The sequence below is a fragment of the Armigeres subalbatus genome, chromosome 1 (genome assembly GCF_024139115.2).
Source record: "Armigeres subalbatus isolate Guangzhou_Male chromosome 1, GZ_Asu_2, whole genome shotgun sequence".
NCBI lineage: Eukaryota > Metazoa > Arthropoda > Insecta > Diptera > Culicidae > Armigeres > Armigeres subalbatus.
In genome coordinates, this window is record NC_085139.1 from 118,268,583 (window position 1) to 118,293,448 (window position 24,866).

The window sequence follows — 24,866 nt, forward strand, 5'->3', positions numbered from 1 at the left end:
ACAGTTTTGCACACCATCCACCGTTGCTTTGATCAGTCTGGTAAGCTTCCCAGGGAAGCTGTTCTCGTCCATAATTTTCCATAGCTCTACGCGGTCTATACTGTCGTATGCCGCCTTAAAATCAACGAACAGATGGTGCGTTGGGACCTGGTATTTTTGAAGGATTTGCCGTACAGTAAAGATCTGGTCCGTTGTCGAGCGGCCGTCAACGAAGCCGGCTTGATAACTTCCCACGAACTCGTTCACTAATGGTGACAGACGACGGAAGATGATCTGGGATATCACTTTGTAGGCGGCATTAAGGATGGTGATCGCTCGAAAGTTCTCACACTCCAGTTTGTCGCCTTTCTTGTAGATGGGGCATATAACCCCTTCCTTCCACTCCTCCGGTAGCTGTTCGGTTTCCCAGATTTTGACTATCAGTATGTACAGGCAAGTGGCCAGCTTTTCCGGGCCCATCTTGATGAGCTCAGCTCCGATACCATCCTTACCAGCTGCTTTATTGGTCTTTAGCTGTTGAATGGCATCTTTAACTTCCCTCAAGGTGGGGGCTGGTTGGCTTCCATCGTCCGCTGAACTGACGTAGTCATCTCCTCCGCTGCCTTGACTTCCACTGCCTGTACTCTCAGCGCCATTCAAATGTTCCTCGTAGTGCTGCTTCCACCTTTCGATCACCACACGTTCGTCCGTCAAGATGCTCCCATCCTTATCCCGGCACATTTCGGCTCGCGGCACGAAGCCTTTGCGGGATGCGTTGAGCTTCTGATAGAACTTGCGTGTATCTTGAGAACGGCACAGCTGTTCCATCTCCTCGCACTCCGCTTCTTCCAGGCGGCGTTTCTTCTCCTGAAAAAGGCGGGTCTGCTGTCTCCGCTTCCGTCTATAACGTTCCACGTTCTGCCGGGTACCTTGCTGCAGCGCGACCGCCCGCGCTGCGTCCTTCTCCTCCAGAATCTGTCTGCACTCTTCGTCGAACCAATCGTTCCGTCGACTTCGACCCATATACCCGACGTTGTTCTCCGCTGCGTCGTTAATGGCTGCTTTAACTGTACTCCAGCAGTCCTCAAGAGGGGCCCCATCGAGCTCACCCTCTTCCGGCAACGCTGCCTCGAGATGCTGCGCGTATGCAGTGGCGACATCAGGTTGCTTCAGTCGCTCTAGGTCGTACCGCGGCGGTCGTCGGTACCGAACATTGTTGATGACGGATAGTTTTGGGCGCAGTTTAACCATCACCAGATAGTGGTCCGAGTCGATGTTAGCGCCACGATATGTCCTGACGTCGATAATGTCGGAGAAGTGCCGTCCATCAATCAGAACGTGGTCGATTTGTGATTCTGTCTGCAGTGGTGATCTCCAGGTGTACCGATACGGGAGGCTGTGTTGGAAGTAGGTGCTACGAATGGCCATATTCTTGGAGGCGGCGAAATCAATTAGTCGTAGGCCGTTTTCGTTCGTCAGCCGGTGAGCGCTGAACTTTCCAATAGTCGATCTAAACTCCTCCTCTTGGCCAACCTGAGCGTTCAAATCTCCTATGATGATTTTGACGTCGTGGCTTGGGCAGCTGTCGTACTCACGTTCCAGCTGCGCGTAGAATGCGTCCTTATCATCATCAGTGCTTCCGGAGTGTGGGCTATGGACGTTGATTATGCTGAAGTTGAAGAACCGGCCTTTGATCCTCAACCTGCACATTATTTCATTGATCGGCCACCACCCGATCACGCGCCTTTGCATATCGCCCATCACTATGAAAGCTGTTCCCAGCTCGTGTTGTTGCTGCAGCTCTGGTAGATGGTATGATTACCTCTAAACGTTCGCACCATTGATCCCTTCCAACAAACCTCCTGCAGCGCTACGATGCCGAATCCACGGTCCTTGAGCACATCGGCGAGTATGCGTGTGCTCCCGATGAAGTTGAGAGATTTGCAGTTCCACGAACCGAGTTTCCAATCGCTAGTCCCTTTTCGTCGCAGTGGTCTTCGCCGATGGTTCCGGTCCGTACTCTCTTGTTGATTGTTCGTTGCTTATGATTTTTTAAAGGCTGGCTTGCAGGGCCTGACACCAAATAAATTTCCGGAGGACCATTCCTCCTTATTTCCGGTGGACCATGGTGCACAGTTTCACTTTAGAGTCCCTCGCTGGCACTCGGACGATGATCAGCCGCCCTAACATGGAGAACAGACGCTGTTGTGAGCCGGTCCTGACATGGAGAACAGACGCTCAATAAGATTTGCACCTCCGAAGAGGAGCAAACCCCCCCTTCCCTGTCAGCATACGACCATAGTTCCCACCGGGGTTGGTTACCCGATCTTCCCTAAGGTTGCTCGTATCCCGGCCAGCACCGCGGGGAGGTAGGGATAGGAGTTGCTGGGTAAGAGGCTAAGGACCGCGAGATGGGGTCTTTTTTTTTTTTTTTTTGTGTCTTTATTAAGGAGACTTTCAGCCCGAGGCTGGCTCGTCTCCGAGAGATGGGGTCTATTTTATTCCTTCAGGTACGCGAAGTACCAATGGTACGCTTTACCCAGCATTTGCCGTGCCAACTCAACATGTAAACTCACTTTTCTTGAATATAAGATGTTCAAGGTACTCCAAAGCGTTCTTGAGTTCAACCCAAGTTATCTACCAGTTCAACCAAGGCTTACGCCATACCCTCATCATCTAGGACATTCGAAAATAAAAAATGATCGCTTATTTAGTTATACCTATACTAGTTTTTGCTGGATCCAGTGCAAAAACCCACATTCGTACGTTAAATCTTCGTGTAAAAAAGTCGTTCTGAAAGGGTTAAGTTGCTATTGGTTTTGTATCGAGCGCTGTTGACTTGGTAGACAAAATTTAAGTTCTATCCGTAAAAGGAAATGTCAAGAAGCTACAAACCTTCACATTCTTGCGTTATAAAGGTAATTCGATTTCAAATTTTATATTTATCCGAGCACTGTATTCAACCTACATAAAAGCAATAAGAAGTATCTTATTAAAGAAAACAAAGTGATAAGCTCTTTTTAAAACATGCTTGCAAATCGAAAATATCTGAAATTGGCAGCACTACCAAATCGCATGTGTATCACATCACGGGGAAAATGGTGCTGCGAGATAGGGAGAGTGCAACAAAACTTGTTCTCTTTTCGAAATGAAAAGTTCGACTGAAATTCAACACCGACAAAAACAACAACAGACAGAAGGTAGTTAGTTCGGCATGCACCACGCTACCCTTGTAATGTACAATAATAAAAAACCTCCAATCGCTACAAACGTGAACAAGTGAGAGCACGAGAGAGGAAGAGAGCGAGAGCGCATACATTCGTGGGTCCAGTCCAGTAGTCAGTCACCAACAGTTGCGTGTACGGTGAAGAAGTGTAACGTGAACTCCATGCTGCTATATCGCTTGGAATAATCCCGAATTTACACATCCCGTTTTGCCCGCCGCACGTTTCGACGATAGCCGATGCTCCAGTTTTCTGATCCCTTATTTGTGCGCTACATAATAAAGGGTGGAAATCTTTCACCCGTCCGCCGGTTTATTGTCAATTAGCGGCACTAAGTTGAGGGGGTGTGTACCTCGGTTGCAGTTCTTCGCTGTGCTCGTCAACTGTCGTCGAATAGAACACTCTATAAACGGTAGAGCGTAATACGCCGTTCCCGTGGGGCATCTGCACAAGGGCAACCGAATGATATGCTAAACGCGTGGATGGGGACATTCTGGCAGATATCTGACTTGTAATGGAATGGAAGAATACGACTCCATAGATGTACTAAGCGTAGATATACAATAGACGTGGAAGCTTCACCTATTCAGATTAGAGTGCTCTCTAACCTTGACTTCAACAGCGCTTCTAATAGCCTTGCGAGCATCACGGTGTCTACTATTTGCGTACGAAGCAAGGTGGTGTTGGTTTGGTAGATAGGTATATCGCCGTGCTATCGCTGTTCCCTAATTTGTTGATTTGTGTTAAGCACGTGTTAGTAGTTGCAAATTTTTCACGACTCGGTTCGTGAGTGTTGTGCCAAACAAACAGAAGCTAATGAGACGTGATTTATAGAGTGTGCTCGATAGCTGGCAATATCAACAAATAGCCCCTGCACGACAACGACTGTCCAATGACGGATCTTGAATGTCAAGTGATCATCATCAAGAAGACCAGTTCAACAGTTTGTTAGTGCTGAGGAGTGAAAACCACGGTGTGAGAGAGTGAGATAGAAGAATTAATTACGGAAGAACCTTGGAATCGCACAGGCAATCAAGTAGGTCTGCCTGCTGTGGCGAGCGTGTGTGCGAGTCGATTGTGTTGTAAGTGTTAGTGCACTCATACCAGCATAACGGGGGCCTCCATTTACTGTAAACCTCGATATGAGTTGCATGCTGTCCGAGATAAAGGCAGATGTACTTGAAATGCTAACGAAAACATTGTTATGATATACTGCCTGCGGGGGAAAAACTACTCGTTGCTGCAGTCAGAGGCTATGTTTCTATAATGCACCAGAAACGTATGCTTCAATGATAAGCCCTTCGGATAAGTCCTCACCCTCGTGTGCATGAGCATTGATGTGAAGTGTGTTAGTTTATAGCAATGATCGGTAATCACACTGTTTGATTCCGTTTCGAACGGCCGCTACACGCAGAAGATTACATTAAGTTACAACCGGGGGATATCTCACTGATCAAGAAACCTTAATCGAGCGGGTTCGACACTTCCGCATTTTTGGCAAGTGCACAAGAACGCACTCTGCTGTAAATGTGTATGTTCAAGAAATGAAATTGGCTGGCATGTGCTAAATTCGATCGATTCCATCATACTTTGCTGACGAAAACCGTCGTAAATAGATTAGAAAGGAGTGTGCCCCACTGTAATCTGTCTGTCCGGTGCACATGCAGTCATCTATCGAGGAAAAAAATAGTAGAGAAGAGAAAGGAGAGAAGATTGGAAAATTGTTTCTGTGAAAGTGAAGTTATAACCTGGCTGGCAGATGTAAACCAAAGCAGAAAAGAAAATAGAAGAGCCTATTCAAAATAGATGGGAGTGAAATTTAATTGAAAAAGTTGTAAAAAAAAGGTCAAAATCGAAGTGAGTAGTAGCAGAGGAATTTTGCAGACAGCGAGCGATTTTCGGGGAAAGAAGAAAACATTAGCGCTGATAAGCAAAAGTCACGTCCATGACAAGTCGTGCAAAGTTTATTACACAGAATCTGACGAAAAGTATAAAACAAGGACAATTTGTTCAGCAGCGGTGTTTTGCGCAACACTAGTTGTGTGTATGACAGGGTGAAACCGAAACTTGAAACCAAGAAAAAATAAATAAATACGCAACAGTCTGCTGAAACAGCTGTAGCCTCCAAAGCAACGCAACACGGACGACCGTCAGTTTGTTTTCCTTCGCCGCAGTTCGTCTTCGGTTGGATTTTCACATTTTTCTTTTCGGCACCGCGTTCCAACAAAACCAGCCACCGTGGATACCATAGCGTTGCCCCTCGGTGGATTATCTCATGTTAGAATGGCTCTAGCGAGGTGAGTTTCGTGAAAAAGTTTTGCATTTTTTAGTTATTAAAGGAACTTTTTGAATTGCAGTCTAGGGGTTCTACATGCTAGCAATATGATTCTTAACCAAGATTGTTTCCATTCAAAATTGAAACCAACTCGGACAATTATAATGTCCATTACATTTTTGCCTTTCTCGTATAAGGTACACTGGGGGAAGTGGAAAAAAGGGTAAGTGTAGAAATCGATTCGAAAAATTTCAATTGTACGGACTTTACAATTTTTACCACACCATAACATTGAGCAAAAATACACTTTAATGTTCACACTAATATTATGTTAAAATCTGTGTTATACATAAACTAACACAGTTTACGCTGGAGCTGAAATTTAAGGTTTCGCGAGAAGTTAATTTTTTCATTCATAAAATTAATTCTTAACTCGCATAAATTGTTCTTTTTTCTTGTGATTTTGCACCACATGTGACCATTACAATACAATGAAACATCAGTTTGTAGAGGTTTGTACGATGAAAGCAAATCTCGCTTAACTTTTCAAAAGGACCTAAGTAACATTTTTTCATGAATTAATTTGAATACTGCAATCGAAAGCTTTCATGTTTTTATGTTGATTGCGCTATTCAAATTAATTCATGAAAAAAATGTTACTTAGGTCCTTTTGAAAAGTTAAGCGAGAAATAATTTAATGATTTTACACTTACTCCTGATATCGAACACTGCGGGGGAAGTGGATAATGTTCTGATCACGCAATTTTTTCCTTCCCTCCATGGTCTATTTCGATAACTGTGAATCTAAATATGTTCCTTCTTTGTTATCATTGTGATTTCAGTAGTGATTGGACTAATATACATAAGAAAACGCCTGATTAATCCACCTATCGGTGTTGATGCCTTTCACATGTTTTACATATGAAAAAAAATGTATGAGAAAGATAAAAATAGCACTGATAGGTAAATATATTCCATAATACATATTCCTCTATATCCATAATACATATTCCTCTATATATAGAACAAATCAGTTAAGGACAAATGCATGAAAATAGGTGATTATTTTGTACGTGTATTGTGCACACACATACATACAAATACGCACACACAGACATCATCTCAATTCGTTAAACTGAGTCGATAAGTTTATAACACTGTAAGTCTCATTCTGACATTAACACGGTGGTGAGGCACTGGCTAGAGCGCTGCACTGGGTCATTACCAAGATTTGGGAGGAGGAAGTTTTGCCGCAGGAGTGGATGGAAGGTGTCGTGTGTCCCATCTACAAAAAGGGCGATAAGCTGGATTGTAGCAACTACCGCGCAATCACATTGCTGAACGCCGCCTACAAGGTACTCTCCCAAATTTTATGCCGTCGACTAGCACCAACTGCAAGGGAGTTCGTGGGGCAGTACCAGGCGGGTTTTATGGGCGAACGCTCCACCACGGACCAGGTGTTCGCCATTCGCCAAGTACTGCAGAAATGCCGTGAATACAACGTGCCCACACATCATCTATTCATCGACTTCAAAGCCGCATATGATACAATCGATCGGGACCAGCTATGGCAGCTAATGCACGAACACGGTTTTCCGGATAAACTGACACGATTGATCAAAGCGACGATGGATCGGGTGATGTGCGTAGTTCGAGTTTCAGGGGCATTCTCGAGTCCCTTCGAAACCCGCAGAGGGTTACGGCAAGGTGATGGTCTTTCGTGTTTGCTATTCAACATCGCTTTGGAAGGGGTAATACGAAGAGCAGGGATTAACACGAGTGGTACAATTTTCAATAAGTCCGTCCAGCTATTTGGTTTCGCCGACGACATAGATATTATGGCACGTAACTTTGAGAAGATGGAGGAAGCCTACATCAGACTGAAGAGGGAAGCTAAGCGGATCGGACTAGTCATCAACACGTCGAAGACGAAGTACATGATAGGCAGAGGTTCAAGAGAAGACAATGTGAGCCACCCACCGCGAGTTTGCATCGGTGGGGACGTAATCGAGGTGGTAGAAGAATTTGTGTACTTGGGCTCACTGGTGACTGCCGAAAATGACACCAGCAGAGAAATTCGGAGACGCATAGTGGCTGGAAACCGTACGTACTTTGGACTCCGCAAGACGCTCCGATCGAATAGAGTTCGCCGCCGTACCAAACTGACAATCTACAAAACGCTAATTAGACCGGTAGTCCTCTACGGACACGAGACCTGGACGATGCTCGTGGAGGACCAACGCGCACTTGGAGTTTTCGAAAGGAAAGTGCTGCGTACCATCTATGGTGGGGTGCAGATGGCGGACGGTACGTGGAGGAGGCGAATGAACCACGAATTGCATCAGCTGTTGGGAGAACCATCCATCGTTCACACCGCGAAAATCGGACGACTGCGATGGGCCGGGCACGTAGCCAGAATGTCGGACAGTAACCCGGTGAAAATGGTTCTCGACAACGATCCGACAGGCACAAGAAGGCGAGGTGCGCAGCGGGCAAGGTGGATCGATCAGGTGGAAGATGACTTGCGGACCCTCCGTAGACTGCGTGGTTGGCGACGTGTAGCCATGGACCGAGCCGAATGGAGAAGACTCTTATATACCGCACAGGCCATTTCGGCCTTAGTCTGAATAAATAAAAAAAATAAGTCTCATTCTTTCTCAAAAAAGTTCATCTTTGGGGCGAACATACAGATATTACGTATAGGCACAACCACCCCTCCCCTAGCTAAAGTATTCCTTCCGGACCTATTCCTTTAATCCAAGGAAATTATTCAACAAAAGATACTCAGACCAATTACCGTCTTGATTGTAATGATATATCACTACTGATCACAATTGAAGGTCAAGATAATTTGGGTTTTTCACTTGGGTTTCACTGGGTTAAGTGGAAAAATAACTCCTAAATTTCTAATCTATTTTTATAAATTTAAAGCGACTTAAATGGTATGAATTACCGCACAGTTTATGCAGAATCAATTGTTTTTTGAGAGCCCATAATGATTGAATGCATTTAGATCATTTAAACTGCTTTTACAATAAGTTGAACATGTACATGAATTATCGATTTTTCCTTTTCCACTTCCTCCAGTGTACCTTACTAAGTATACGTAAAGGCTATATGATCACTTCAAAACCAAACTTTTGATGAAAGGCTCGGAGACCCATAGTGTTATACCAATCGACTCAGTTCGACGAATTGAGGTGATGTCTGTTTGTGTTTTTTTTTTCTTCCTAAACAATGGAGGGGGAATCTGCTCAACAGACATCCTGGGTTGACCAGGAAGTGCGGGGTTAGGGATCACCGAGGGAGGCAGGACTACATTCCCGACCCGCTAAACCGTTTCCATTGCCGCCAAGCCCATAGTCCCTTCGGTACAACCAGAAAGTAATGCTTCAAAGGGGGGCCAGTGCACAACGCACCCTCGAGGTTAGCTGCGTGTCCTTGCAGCACCGAACATCGTAACTCGCTTTTTTAGAAGAACACCATGGTGTCGTGCCAGCGCGTTGCCGGCTTTCCAGGTGGCCTTACCACGCCCTATGTCCTCGGAAGGTGGGCAGGGTCGACTTCGCGCCTGCTTCCCTCTGCACGACTGGTATCAAGAATGATGATGCCGCGTGCACCCCAAATTGACCTTTCTGCGATAGGGCCTATTCGCCAGCACACAGAGGGACTTGCCGATGCGGTGCCTACGCCTGCCCCAGCCTTGACGAGGACCCCTTTCCGTCCTCGGGCTCGGAACCCGCCCGGTTGACCAACGCCGCGAAAGCGACGATACCATGTTGTTCTTCGCGCGGCCACTTGTTCGGTAAAAGGATCGAGTTCGACCACAGAGCATGACCACCGGTATGACCCATGAAGCCGACTCCGATCCCTTGGACCAACTCTTATTTGCGCCTGAACTAGCCATCCTTGAGTCCACGCGCCACCTTCTATGTAGCTCCGAGACGATTTGGGCGATAGCCGATAAAACGGCGTTCCAGCCAACTTCATCTTTACACATCCTCCGAACTAGGTTGTCCGGGGTAGTGTCCAGACCACATGTGGCAAGCATGTGGTCACGCATTGCGCGGAAACGTGAGCACACGAACAACACGTGTTCCGCCGTTTCCTCTAAACCTGCGCACACCAAACACTCGGGCGAAGCCGAGCAAGCCAGCTGCGTCACCTGCATTTTGATTTTGCAGCACGCTTAAACGCCGGGCACATCGAACCCCCCATGGGGTGCTTGCTGTTCACAGCTTTGCTGGAACAAATCAAACAATTGGGAGGGTTCGTGCAGCATTGTGCCTTATGTCCCTCTAATCCGCAGCGTCGGCAGAGATTGCTTCTGTCAGGGCCTTTGCAGTCCCATTGCTTGTGCCCCGGTTCCAGGCACTTGAAGCAAACTTCGGGTTGCTCGTATATGCGCACAGGGCATACCGACCATCCCACTTTGACGCTCCCTAACTTGACTACCTTGGAGGCGTCCGCTGCAGGTAGCCGAACCAATGCTACCTGCGTCCCTGCCGGACCTTTCCGTAGCCGAACGGCTGCGGTGGGCGTCTCCACTTCACACTGTCGCCGCAGTGCCGTGACGAGCTCTTCGACTTCGGTGACCTCGTCCAGGTCTTTAACCCTTAGATTCACCTCCGTCGTGAGTGCCCTCACCTTGACCGTCTCGCCTAGGACTTCCTCCGCCAACTTCTTGTAGGCGGCGCCCTTTTGCGAGACGCCCCGCTTCAGCTCGAGGATCATCTCGCCCATCCGGGTACGTCTTATTCGACGTACGTCGGCGCCGAGTTCACCGAACTTGACGTCACTCCTCATCGCCTTCAAGACGTCCGAGTACTTAGCCTCGTCCGCCGTGATGACTAGGGCATCGCCCCTGGAGTGATTGGCGCCTACCCTAGACTTCTTGCTACCCTCATTCGCCTGGGCCTTCTTTTCGGCCCTTGACGTCTTCGGTTTCCTCTTGTTCTTGACCAGGGTCCAGGAGGCGTCATCCCCCCCTGGTCTGGTGCGGCTGAGAACTTTCAGCCTGCCGTAACCCCTTGCCACCGTCTTTCCTGAGTGGACGGACCTTTCCAGGTCCTTCCTCCCCCGGTTTTGGAGGTACCTGGCCGGGGTTCAGCTTCCCAGCCCCACTACCCTTGTTCGGGGTAGTAACCCTCCGCGTTTTGGAGCGGTCCCCAGGGAGCTCATCCCCTGGAGACTGTCTCTCCCGTTTTTGTGTCTGCTCCGTTGGAACAATCACCCCCGACGTACCTGCAAATACTTGAGCCTCAGTCTGGGTAGACTTTGGCACCACCGTCTTCGCTGGCACGCCTTCGGTCGATTCGACCTTGCCCGAGTCCGCGAATCCTTGGGCCTTAGTCTGGGTAGACCTCGACTCCACCGATTTCACGGGTTTACACTTGGCCGTCCCCACCGCCCTCTCCAGCTTGGCGTCCAGCATCGACTTTCGAAGTTTCTGCAAGCTCCTCTTGAGGTCCTTGCTGATATTATGCTTCGATGACGCAAAGTCGATGATGGCGTCAAGCTTTTCCGTCGCCACCTCGAAGGCCGAAAGCCCATCGCGTTTGCGGTTCATCGCCTCCACAAGCCATGGGCCGTCAATAACCCCTACCGGCGTTTTTCTAGCCGAGAGGAAGGTTGAGTGACCCACGCTGGCGCTGCGCACTGAGCTGCCGACTATTGCCTCTGGCCTCCTAGGCGGAGACCTGAACAACCCACCTCTTGCGAAGGGGTTGTCGCCTACACTACTACCACTAATTGAAGAATTGACTTGGTTTTCCATTTTGGTCCACGAGTTGCTCGGGAAAAGAGGTCCACCACGCCAGAGCCCAGCATGACGCGGTAAGGGACAATTACTGTGGAGGGTGCCCAGGTACCCCACAGGCTCCGTTAAAGGCCTAGCTCATTATTTCACCCCCTGGCCATGCATCCCCTCGGCACGGGTCGCTTGACGCCTTGGGATTAGGGGTTAGGGACGATGGTCCCGGTCTAACTCGCAGTGGCCATGGGGAGGGGTCGTCAAGCCCTTGGACAAAGTCCCTGCTGCTCCCCGATGTCTGTTTGTGTGTATGTATGTATGTGTGTATGTGTACAAAATTTTGTAGACACACTTTTTGGAATTTAGGATTGGCCGAATTACTCGCAACAGGTTCCATTCGACTCTGAATTCTGTCCCATTGTTTGCTATTGAAAATTGGTCAGATTGAACTATGGGATCAGAAGTTATGGCCAAAATACTATTTTCTTTGCGCAAAACACGCTAAAAAGCACTCACTCATATTTTTTTGTATTTTTTTTTTGCACGAAAAAGGCACCAACAGCGCTAGGTGGATTAATCAGGGTTCGTAGGTTGGATATACGAGACAATAATGCTCCTTTTTGAGTTATTTTCCCTCTTCAAAATTATTATACGGCTGTTATTAAAAAAAACCCTGATTATTCAACCTAGCGGTGTTGGTGCCTTTCTCGTGCAAAAAAAATACTAAAGATAATGAGTGAGTCTTTTTTAGCGTGTTTTGAGCATAAGAAATAGTATTTTGGTCATAACTTCTGATCTCATAGTCCGATTTGGCCAACTTTTAATAGCAAGTTCCTAAAACTGTGTCTACAAAATTTTGTACACATACACACATACACACACTTACATACAAACATAACAGACATCACCTCAATTCTTCCGAGTCCGAGCTTTCTATCAAAAGTTTGGTTTGGAGTGATCATATAGCCTTTACTTATACTAAGTATACGATAAAGGCAAAACGATAGAATTGGCGGACACAGAACTTATGATCGGGGAAAGCGGGGAAATTTTAGTGGGGAAAGTTATGGAGTTCCGGACGCCTATGATGGCAGCAACTATTAAATAAGGCGATAGAAGTCCCCGTGGGGTATTCAGTTAGCCCAGCGAGCAAAGGCGTGGGATTGCAAATCCGTAGATGGCGAGTTCGATTCTCGGTCCGGTCTAGGATGTTTTCGGATAGGAAACATTCTCGACTCCCTAGGCATAGTTTATCCATTGTACTCGCCACACAAGCTACCTTTTCATGCAATGGCGGGCTTTCAACTACTAAATGAGGAAATTCTAATAGAATGTTAAGTTGAAAAGCAGACCAAGTTCCAGTTGGAATGTGGAGCCATAGAAGAAGAAGAAGTCCTCATCCTAAAAAAAAAAAAAAACAAAAAAGACAGGATCACCGTCTTCGACCAGAGGTCGCACAGACTGAACACTTAACATCTAGCATGAGACAACGGACAAGGACATTTACACAACACCCAGTGGACCAGTGGAGAACTTTTCGCTTTACGAAAAGTTTTCTCCTTACCGGGGCGGGAATCGAACCCACACTCCACAGCACATGCGTTTAGACGATTGACGTCGCTAACCGCACGGCCACGAAGCCCACTAAAGTGATGAAGGCTGATGGCATCCCGAAGGCTGGTTGGTATCCCGTGAGCTTCTTTGGGGGCCTGAGCAGCAACACAGAAAATGCTCGGCGGTTTTGAGAACCCCACAGATAGCGAATATGCCTAGTACGCAATCGGGATATAACCTGTTGGTACCTAAGGTTAGGCACATCGGTCCAAACCTCGGTGGATCCTAAGCAGCACAACTTGTTTCACTACTGAACATTTCACTGTGTTTCAACTATTCGGAAAGAAAGAATCTTTGCGTATGTGCCATCAAAAATAACTCTCTTGCAATCTAAAAAGCGCAAGAGGTGGAGCCTACGGAAACATTCTTCGATTGCAGTATAATTGCAATAATGTTGCAAAATACTACAGCGGAAAAAAATAAAATAAAAATATAAAACTGGATTAGACTTATGGATCTTGTCATTAATAGTCCTTCACTCTACCACAGCACCATTCAACACTTCGAAGGGACTGCATGATGACTCACCATAAAAACCATACGACTATGAAGTTTTGTACTCAGGTTTTCTGTTACTTGATTGCACCATCACCGGAAAAAAAAGTGAGTTGTCAAAACGTTGAACGATGCTAAATTAAACATGAAGACACACTCAACTTATCTGCAACTTAATTTAAACAAACAAATAGAATTTTGAAAGACGCATTGAAGTTACATGGTTAAAAATATGCAACTTGATGATTTTGTTTCGTGTTCGCAACATAAAGTGCAGTATTCTTTGTTTGTTTGTTTCAAAATGTCAAACACGTACTGTATTGCAATGGTAATGAAACATTGATCACAACTCGAACGTTTTTGAAATCTTGATGCAACTTTTTCGTGCTTTGATGTTTTTCCAACGCCTTTAATGAAACTGAATAGAAACAAGGTGCTTTTTGGAAGATGTTGCGTGTGCTACTTGGGATGCTTTACTTTTGCGTATCTGCGGCATAGTGGAGGCAAGTAGGCTGGTGGTGGAGTAGCCGGGAACTCCGCAGTGCCCTAGGATTCATGTAACCGTCGTGTACTGGCGCTGTGCTCTGGATCTAGGAGTTCTTAGACTGTGCGCCCTGCGGCTCGGAGATGATAATGACTAAGGTAATCAGGACCAAAAGTGGCTTCCTCACCCCATGGCAGTGGACTCAGGCCACTGATTGAGGGAGATCGGCACCGACCACCGTGCGCAGCATCCGATCCATCTCAACAAGGAGAGAAATCCTATGAGATCCGGATATAGAAGAGGCAAATGCGGTAGCCTTGTGGAAGATAGCAAGTTAGCTCCAAGTCGTAGAAAAGGTGGTTATGCTTGATAATCTGCCCGATCCGCATGCGGAGCACTCTGTTGTTGGTCTTGTGATGCTTGGACAGGGTTTGGATCAAATTATAGAGATAGAGACACCAAGCACTTTTACGAGTTTGAAAAAAACTGGCAGAAAGGAGAAAGAATAAGGAAGAAGAAAGAAGGTAAAAAGAGGAAAGAAGGTAGAAAGAAGAAAGAAGGGGGAAGAAGAAAAAAAGAAAGAAATAAAAAGAAAGCATTTCCGCGAGTTTTGGTCACAGGACTTGCAGGATGTAAATAATGCACTATGAACAAAATCCACCCAAATTTTCATTAAATTCTACCCAACGGTTAAAAAGTTAGAGCAATTTCATAGTGTGCCAATTTCATCGTGGACACCCTTTATGTAATTTTCTCCATAGAAGCTTGAATTCTTTTGCAATCTTGATCATCAGTATGGAAAACCAATGAAAACTTTGTGTTGGCCAGTGTTGGCAAAAACTCAAAATCTGAAAACTCATGGATGATTCAAATCAAGTTGAATCATCCATTTGAATCATCGTAGGTTTTCTTTTGTTCTCCTTCGTTAAAAACGGTGAATTGACGTTTGTCGCATAAAATATTAGACACGCTTCCATATATAAGCAATAAATTGCCCCCAAATTGATTTCAAATGCGTTTTTAAACCAAAATGATTTTTTTGGTAAATGAGTAAATGATGCGTTTTAGCATGAAAAATTCAAGCGTGATGCATTTCTTTAAAATCGCAGACGATTTCGTTCGTACAGGAGCGCTCGTTGATTGAGATATATGAGTGATTTTACCAACACTGCTTAAGGCGCTAGAACGCCATCGTTCGGGATATGTGCTAAACTCGGAATTTGAGCCCCAAACGGTTTGCTTGTTTGTTATGTTTCTAGGAATCCTCATTTTTTATATATATCAGCTGGAGTACAGCTGCTGTCAATTGTGACAAATGTAGAAAATATCGATTTACCAAATTCAATATGAGTAAAATTTACCGATTCAGTAGAACTTTATAACGGAAATCAACCCAGCTTGTCCATGCAAGCCCCTAAAGCCCTTGCGTATTATGTGTAGTCCAAATAGGTTTTCCAAATTGTTCTAGAATTTAGATCAATTGGTCTACAAGGTCAACTACGCCGGGCATCCAATTGTAATCAACCCAGCATGTCCATATAAGTACCTAAAGCCCTTGCGTATTATGTGCAGTCGAAATTTGTTTGAAGCAGATGTTCTAGGTTCTCCATATTGTTTTGTAATTGAGATTATTTGGTCTAGCAGGTCAACTAGGCCTGTTTTCAAACCGAAATCAATGTCCATACAAGTTCCTAGAGCCCTTGCGTATTATGTGCAGTTAAAATTAGTTTGATGCAGATGTTGTAGGTTCTCCAATTTGTTCTGAAGTTCAGATCATTTGGTCTAGCAGGTCAACTATACCTAGTTTCAAACCGAAATTAAACCCTGGTAAAATCTTCAGCTCAAACAAACACAGCCCCCCCCCCCCATAAATCCCTCGCCTTTTTAGAATTCCGTTATAAAGCTTATAATACGTAAATTTCCTTTCCCGGACCGGTCAAGACATTTTCGGGTAAGAAAACTTTCTCTCCTACCCTAGGCATAAATGTATCATCGATTCGACAGAGTCCCAGTGGAGAATGTAATGCAAACATTTAGGAAGTTGAAGAAGAAGATCTGTAATCATGGCCACCAAAATCACTATTTTTACTGTATTGGTCACTATCAGTCTTTCCATGAAAATTCTCTAATGCTGCTTAATGGATAAACTCTATGTTTATCTTTGTTCGTTTAAAACAACAATAAAAAAAAGTTTATAGTAAAATTTAAAACAACATTTGAACATTTTGTCATCCTCAGGGACGATGTAGGACCTATCTTTACACGTGTAGTGGCGTTCTTGAAACTTCCGTGCTCCGAGCCTACACAGCAATATAATCTGACCTTACACGTGTTCCACTCAATGAACGTGTTTGTTCTGAATAACATTTCTCGAATATGGCAGCCCGTTACGTTGGTTCTTTGCTGGGCTTGATAAGGCACGGAAGGTATATGCAAGGTAGTTTATATTAACCACCACTCGGTCCAACCTAGAAGCTATCGACCACGGTTTGACGAATCGATGAAGGTGAAACAACAATCGTCACCGCAAGCGGCCGTCCCTCGTCCAAGACGGGGTTCTGTGCGCAGGCAACAGGGCCCCACTGACCGTGGACTTATTTCCTGTATAAATATTTTCGTCGTGGTTATATTTTGCTGCGGTAGCTGCAGTAAACGAGTGCCGTTACTGTTATGGATTCAATATGTGCGGAATAAGGTCAAAATTTACCGACTCGTTCAGCCGTGGTCAAGTTAATGAGCTTCGTTTTATTGGGATTGGTGCTAAACACACGTTCTATATTCCTCTAAACAGGTGAACTAATTCCATAATCCGAAGCATTTCGCCACTGCTGCCACTCATCTGCCCCTTTTTCATCTGTTCGTTTTTTCTGTAAGCTTGTTCCTCTTCAGATTAGTGTAGGTGTGGTGATGGAATCACAGAGTTAACCCCATACATAGGACTCATTATTGCCACAAATTTGTTGTTCGACCTAGTATAGGACTTCCCACCTTGTGCACGTACCTCCTCATTATTAACAGGCAACCCAATCATCTCAATCACAATGTCAACATTGCCTGCCTACTCCCACGCGATTACTTTTCGTTAAAAAGTCAACTAATTTCCACGGCGTTCCTGGCGTTCGAAATTTACTCAAAGCTTTAGGATTTTTTTATGATGTTATTCTTTGAATTTTGTAGTTTACATAATCCGGCAAAGCTACAGAAACTAAAGATATGGAATTGAATTTCTTGTTAAAGGTTAGAAACTTTTTTTTTCCAAAAACGAAAAATTTTCATGTAATGGAAAATTGCATTAAAATCTACAGTTTTTTTTCAGGTAATGAATGAATGAATATATTCTTTGGTTTGAGAATGAGTAATAATTGCTAATCCAATGAAACCGTTAATATGGATTTATTTTTTTACGGGATGAAATTGGATAAGATTGCAACAACTAATAGAAGTGCGATTTTGAAAATTTTGATAAGAACAGATTAGGGACCACTGGATAAAATCCCGCACTGCTTTGCACCATTCATTTACCGTTGCATTGTCATTGGTCGATTTGAGTAGACTCAGTGAGTCCTCCTGTCCTGCTATTTGTATACAATCTCGATCCGTATCATTGCATGTGAATCATGCGATCAAATATGGTGACGACAAACGAAGATGATGGCGGCAGTGGCAGCAGCGGTGAGTAATCGTTTCACATGTTGAGCATAGACGAAAACTCGAGCAGCTGCAGTGAAAGGACAATGCAATGGCGTTGAGTGAAGTAGATGGCGGTGACATGGGACACTGGAAATGATGGAATACCATATTTAATAGTGTAGCAAGAGCATTGATACGACGGTGAATTTATGCACATGGGTTAGAGTATGGCGAATCGCATTAGGAGCTATGCGATCTAAGCCATGTTTAACTGGTACATATGACACATGGCAATGGCACTGACATGTTGAATGAAGCTAATAATTTGTTTCTGAGTCCATGTCAATGTGAACTTATATCAAAAATGTAATCTGTAGTGTCTCGATAGGAGTCGTTGATCCAATTGATTTTGCTTTTGAAAAAAGGGAGAAAAATAAATTTATCACTATATAAGATTACGCTTTTATTATCGTTTCCCCTACAATCCAGATTTCTGTTATAGTGGTTCGGTAAGTCTCCGCGGTGTTATTTAAACGAACAAAATGCATGCTCATGATTTAATCGATAATATAAACGTGGCGTTTGTCATTTGATGATACGTACGTATACGTGTTCCCGAAACATGATGCATTTCATATGATTCAAATGTTTCATTCCGGCGAATTCCAAGCAAAAGTCATAATCCAAACTTTATCATCAACCAAAAGCAAAAACAACAACAATTGCGCTATTCCATATTTATGAATTCGTCCTCAAAACGACCGTCTGGGTGTGTTTTTTTTCGTTTCCTTCATTTCCAACGTTATTGGTCGACCCGTGCCACCATCGACCGCGACCAGAGGCAAAAACGAAGAATCGTCCGGACTTGCCACTCAGCGTTGGTATTTCATATTCGTTTTGCTGTAATCTTGTCTCCTCCATATCCGCCAAGCCGCCGTCTGATGACGGGCAGCGTGGCGGTTCGTAGTGCATGGGTGAGTTTCAGTATTATAATAAATACCCCACCGTATGCCAAGTCATTGCTCCACCGTGGAACCTCTCTCTCACGATCTCTGGGCACTTCTGATAGAATGCACTGTCTGTGGCTCGTAGTGCCGTGTTATGGAGTGTGGACAGAGTGCACTTTACAATCATCGGTGACTCTGGTGACTCTGGTTCATAAAAGAAAAACAACGTCCGGAGCTGCTTTGTAGAACAATCAGAGGGTGTTGTTATCACTAGTAACGAAAGTTATTAACTATGGTTGATGGATTTGACGCGAGTTGATGGCTGAGATCAGAGATGACTACCTATTATTTGTTCAATCAAAATTATGCTTTGATCGAGCTAGTCATCCTTCTTCCCGGGATTAGGAATATGTGTACTAGGGTGGACCACACTAATATGAAAAAAATAAAAATCATTTTTTCAGGATGTATAACCCCCAAAAATAAAGTTTTTTGCTCCCAGAAGCTACAGTAAAAATTTCAGCCAGATCCGTCAAGTCTAAGTGGATGCTCAACGAGCATGAAGTTTTTATGGGAAAAAAATCGACCAATTATATGAGAAAATGCATACTTTTCACTTTTTTATCTCTAGGTTGCGCTCTAGTCATTCAATCCCGCTCATTAGTGACATTTACAATCTTTACATTATTGCGAACAGGCTCCCGAAAACCGCAAGTGATTTTGTCAAAAAAAAGTTATACCTAGGCTTTTTCAAAACCATGTTATAACCAGCTAGTTTTATATTGGTCTTTAAACTAAAAGCTTGGTGGTTTTCATTGCAAAAATTACAGCAACGTAGTAAAAAAACGAAAAAAACATAAACAAACATTTTTCGCCCTTGAAATCGCGTACGAGTACTTCCAGAGGTAGCTGAGCTTGGGGCAAGTATGTCATACGGCAAGTCACCTGTCGTTTATTCAGTAAAATATTTATTAGGCGACCCAGCAGGTACACAGCTAGATTCGATCGTATGCCCGAGAAAAGAGAGATAACTGTAATGATATCAAACTGATAACACGCCAAGTTATCCTTATTATCTTTTTGATATTTAGTTATCAATCGACGATGGGGATTTAGGCGGACATTAATCGGAAAATTTCACCAATCATTTTTCCACTATCATAAATTCTATCTAATCATGATATCATGAAGATTTGTTTTTAAATAAAAAAAGAACATTGTAAAATAGAGGTATTTTCAACTTTGAAATTAAGCCACTTTTTTCCCCGCATTTCCCCGCGGAGATATTTAGTTGGGGATCATATTTGGGATGTGTACTTTCAGATTCCCACGGAAAATCTTGCGCAAACTTGCGTCATTTTGAGAAAAGCGATTTAAAAAAACGCGTTCGGCCCAAAACTGTCTTTTTTCCGTAGTGTGCATCATAGCAAATCAAATTTCAATATTCCACTATAATAAAAGTTCTTCCCTATTTGATCTTGATATTTTGTGAATAAAAATTCAATGTCGTTTGGCGATTTATATATTCTTTTATTGAATAGTCAAAACATTAGGCGCTTTCAAAAGTTAGTCGCGAAATGACTGAGATTGTTGCTCAACAACATTTCCCTGTTATAACAACATCAAAAACATCTTAAAAGCTCGAAAGATTGAAGAAAATATTTTTGTCCGCCTGTTTGTATGGGGAAGCCCCATAGTGTAATCATGTAATTATCTGATAACTACCCGAGTAGACGAAAATAACTCAATAATATCAAACGTTGATTAGATAGCAAAATGTGATATGGACATGATTGATATAAGAGATAAAAGATCAGATGACAATATCAATATTTTGCACTAAAATATCATGAGGAGATTAAGTTATGCTATTTGTAAGAAGTGATCAATATCAAGTGCCATTAGTTTGTTCTTATCCGTAGCATATCTTGATATTTAAATGATATTTCGGTGTAAATTTTTGATATTGTTGCCTGTTATTTTATCTCTTATATCAATCAAGTCCATATCATGTTTTGTTATTCTGCTCATGGCTTCTGCCCAGGTAATGTCGAATTCGTTTTTAAACCTGGGTCAGTGCCAACCCAAACTCTGAATAAAAAAAAGTTTCCAGTACCATCTGTCATTGGATATGTTGGTGTGCGTGGCATCGTGTTTGTTTTGATTCGAAACATATGATCACCATACCGGACCTCGCCAGTGCACTGGCAGTTTGTAGGCCACAACGAATCAGATCATAATAAAAACGCTCAAGTACGCGCTCTGATTTTCGCGAATTGCAAAATTTACTTTTGGATGGATATATCAACCCCGGATTCTCTATTCGTTTCTGCTCCCAACTACTTCAATTCTTTTAGTAATACTTCCGGAAGATCCTTCAGGAATTATCACGGAAGTTTCTTCAGGCTTTTGCTCGAAGTTTCCTTTTGGAATTCCCCCGCAAGTTCTTGCAGGCATTTACTCGGAGTTTCTTTTCGGAAGTTCTCCGGAAGTTCTTTCAGGAATCCATTCAGAAGTTCCTTCTTTTTCCTGAAGTTACTTCAGGAATTCCCCCGGGGGTTCGTTAAGAAAGTTCTGAAGTTCCTTCAAAAATTCCTTTAGAAGTTCCTAAAAAATCTTTCGCAAGTTCCTTCAGTAAATCATTTAGAAATTAATTCACGAAATCCTCCTCAAATTCCTTCAGGAATTCCTCCAGAAGTACCGACAGAAATTCCTCCAGAAATTCTTCCGGAAGTTCCTCCAGGAATACCTCCGGAAGTTCCTCCAAAAAATTTATTCGGAAGTTCCTCCAGAATGTCTCCACAATTCCTCCGGAAGTTCAAAAAAATCTGTCAGAAGTTCATACAGGAATTCCTCCAGAAGTCTCTCCAGAAATTCCTCCAGGAATTTCTTTTGTAGTATCTCCAGAAAATCCTCCGGAAGTCCCTCCAGAAATTTCACAGAAAGTTCGTGGAAGAACTTCCGGAGGAATTCCTGGAGGAACTTCCGGAGGAATTCCTGGAAGAACTTCCGAAGAAACATCCGGAGGAATTTCTGAAAGAACTTCCAGAGAAATTCCTGGAGGAACTCCCGGAGAAATTCCTGGAGGTACTTCCGGAGGAGTTCCTGGAGGAACTTCCGGAGGAATTCCCGGAGGATCTTCCGGAGAAGTTTTTGGAAGGACTCCCGGATCAATTCTTGTAGAAACTTTCGGAGGAATTTCTGGAGGTACTTCCGGAGGAGTTCCTGGAGGAACTTCCGGAGGAATTCCTGGAGGATCTACCGGAGGAGTTTTTGGAAGGACTCCCGGATCAATTATTGGAGGGACTTTCGGAGGAATTTCTGGAGTGACTTCTGGAGAAATTTCTGAAGGCATTTCCGGAGGAACTCTTGAAGGGTCTTCCGGAGGAATTTCTGAAAGGACTTCCAGGGGGACTTTCGGAAGAACGTCCATAGGAATTCTGAAGGAACTTTCGGAGGAATTTTTGGAGGAACTTTCGGAGGAATTCTTGATTGGACTTCCGGAGGATTTTCTTCAAAGACTTCCGAAACTCTGGTAGTTCCGAAGGAATTTGTAGAAGAACTTTCAGAGGAATTCCTGGAAGAACTTTCGGAGAAATTCCTTGAGAAACTTCCGGTGGAATCCCTGGAGGCACTTCCGAAGGAATTTTTGAAGCAACTACCGGAGGAATTCTTGGATAGACTTCCGGAGGAATTTATGTAGGACACTCTGGAGAGACTTCCGAAGGAATTTATGGAGGGACTTTCGAAGGATTTCCTGGAGGAACTTCCAGAGAAATTCTTGGAAGAAATTTCGCAGGAATTCTTGGAGTAATTTCCAGATGAATTCCTGGGAAAAATATGAAGGAATGCCTGAAACATTGCTCTAATGCAGCGGTTCTCAACCTTTTTCTTGACAGGTACCCCTTCAGACTTTTGTGTTAATTGAGGTACCCCCTATTTTTTGGTGTGAATGAAAACAAGCGTAGATTAGATATATGAAAAACGACGAAAACTAACGGGATATATGGTGCTCCATGAAGTTGGCAGAAATTTGCATTATTCGGTGAATTCCAATTCAAAGTAAATTTATACATCAAGCTTCCTGCAGGACTTTTTTTCTTTATTGGAGACTCCTGAGCCTCTTGAGTTCAGTGCGAGATTTCTCTTGTTTCGGACAGCAGAACGATCGCGGGATCGGCCGAAATATTGTGTTCTGCATTGCGCGGCCGGTAATAAAAATCAGTTCAGTGCGAAATTTTTCTTGTTTCGGACAGCAGAACGATCGCGGGATCGGCCGAAATATTGTGTTCTGGATTGCGCGGCCGGTAATAAAGTTAATCATGGTTAGGTGAAATCACTGTGTATAAAGAATGGCACGGTCGTATCGCTTATCAGAGTGAATCCAGATCCAACGATGCCCATCAATTAATTGATAATCCTTCCTGTGGATTTTGTGGAGACGCAAAGGTAAACACGGTCTTCAAATAGCAAAAACCACCTACTAATATTCCTTCCCTCTTCCTAACTGACTACAGGGACGTGGCCGGCGCCGTTATTGATCATTTGAATATTAGAGTCACTGAAACTTGCACACTGAGAATGTTTGAACAATCCCAGTCAAACATTCAGTTGATTCTTTGTGCAATTTCACTGATTCTGGTCAATCACGGAGTAGCAACCATAGATATGTGTAGTCAGTCAAAGCTAAGCTAAAGCTAAGCTTATTGGAGACTCCTGAGCCTCTTGAAGGGAGGTTCCCAAGCCTACGGAGGCTTCCGAGCCTCTTGCAGGGAGGCTTCAGAGCCTCTTGGAGGGCGGCTTTCAAGCCATTTAAAAGAATTTTTTGAAAGTAAAGCATACAAACCTCTTGAAAGAAGAAAACCGAGCCTCTTCAAGGGAAGCTTCTGAGCCTCTCGGAAGGAGGCTTCTGAGCCTCTTGAAAGAAGGTTTCCAAGCCTCTTGAAGGGATGCTTCGGGGCCTCTTAAAAGGCGGTTTTTGAGCCCTTGAAAAGGGTTTCAGAGCCTCTTTATAAAAGGCTTCCGATCCTCCTGAAGGAAGGCTTCCGAGCATCTTGAAGGAAGGCTTCCGAGAATCTTGAAGGGAGGCTTCAGAGCCTCTTGAAAGCGGCTTTCGAGCCACTTGAAAGTACGCTTCCAATCTTCTTGGAGGATAAATTTAGAGCCACTTAAAAGAAAGCTTCTGAGATTTTTAAAGAAAGCTTCCAAGCCTCTTGAAAGAATAATTCTTAGTCGCTTCAAGGAAGCTTCCGAGCCTCTTAAAGGGAGGCTTCCAAGCTTCTTGAACGGAGGCTTCTGGGCCTCTTGAACGGCGGCTTTCGAGCCCTTAAGGGGGCTTCAGAGCTGCTTGATGGAAGGCTTCCGATCATCTTGAAGAAAGGCTACCGAGCATCTTGAAGGGAAGCTTTAGAGTCTCTTGAAAGCAGCTTTCAAAGAGGTTTCTGAGCACCTTGAAAGTACGCTTCCAAGCCTCTTGGAAGAAGAATTTCTCTTCCTCTCTTGAATGGACGCCCCTGAGCCTTTTGAAAGTATGCTTCAAAGTCAAAAAATTTAGAGCCTCTTGAATGAAGCCTTCGAGCCTCTTGATAGGAGGCTGTCGAGTCTCTTGAAAGTAGGCTTCCGCGCCTCTTGAAAAGAGGCTTTCGCGCCTCTTGAAAAGAGGCTTTCGCGCCACTCGAAGAGAAGCTTTCGAGCCTCTTGGAAGGTAGCTTTCGTGCCATTTAAAAGGAGGCATCTGAGCTTCTTGGAAAGGAGGCTTACAAGCTTCTTGAACGGAGGATTACGAACCTCTTGGAAGGAGGCTTCCGAACCTCTTGAAAAGAGGCCTCGGAGACACTTGAAAGGAGACTTCGATCTGTTTGGATGGAGGCTTCCGAGAAGCGTAGAAGGATGCTTTCAATTCTCTTACAACGAAGCAAATGAGCTTTTTGTAAAAAATCCTTCATGTCTCTCAAATGGAGGTTTCCGTACTTTCAGACTTTAATTTTAGTTCCGTAGCATGTTGTTAACATATTATTCAATATTTTGTTTCGAATAGATAGATTGCATTGAAGATTTTTTAAATTTGTTCATTCAACGTTTTGTCCTTTTGATCTTTTGTCGCACCGCCCTTTATACACTACTGTGCTTGTTTTGGAATGCAGGATTCAATAGGCTTTGATTTACTAATCGCCATGCATACCGTTTTGACTCAAATCCCGAACATGACTTATATTCCGAACACTGGCGTTTTAGCGCCCTAAAACTAAAACTTTCATCAGTTTTCCACACTGCAGATCAAGATGGATGACAAGACAAACAATGGATCATGAATTCCTATGGAGATTTCTCGCTTAACTTTTCAAAAGGTCCTAAGTAACATTTTTTTCATGAATTAATTTGAATAGCGCAATCAACAGACCAATATGAAAGCTTTTGATTGCACTACTCAAATTAATTCATTAAAAAATGTTACTTAGGTACTTTT

At 43.9% G+C, this 24,866-nt stretch overlaps 1 protein-coding gene across 2 annotated transcripts in view; it reads left to right on the forward strand.

The window, feature by feature from the left end:
- The window catches only part of LOC134205031 (protein roadkill), a 551,615-nt gene that overhangs the window by 172,220 nt on the left and 354,529 nt on the right, over positions 1-24,866 (forward strand). The window contains exon 1 of one of the 2 annotated variants that reach the window (XM_062679897.1): positions 3,347-5,500. The exons of the other annotated variant lie outside the window; for it this stretch is intronic. Coding sequence (XP_062535881.1) covers positions 5,487-5,500 — 14 coding nt within the window. The 5' untranslated portion in view covers positions 3,347-5,486. Of the gene's footprint in view, positions 1-3,346; positions 5,501-24,866 lie in introns of those variants that run through there. 2 annotated transcript variants of the gene reach the window in all.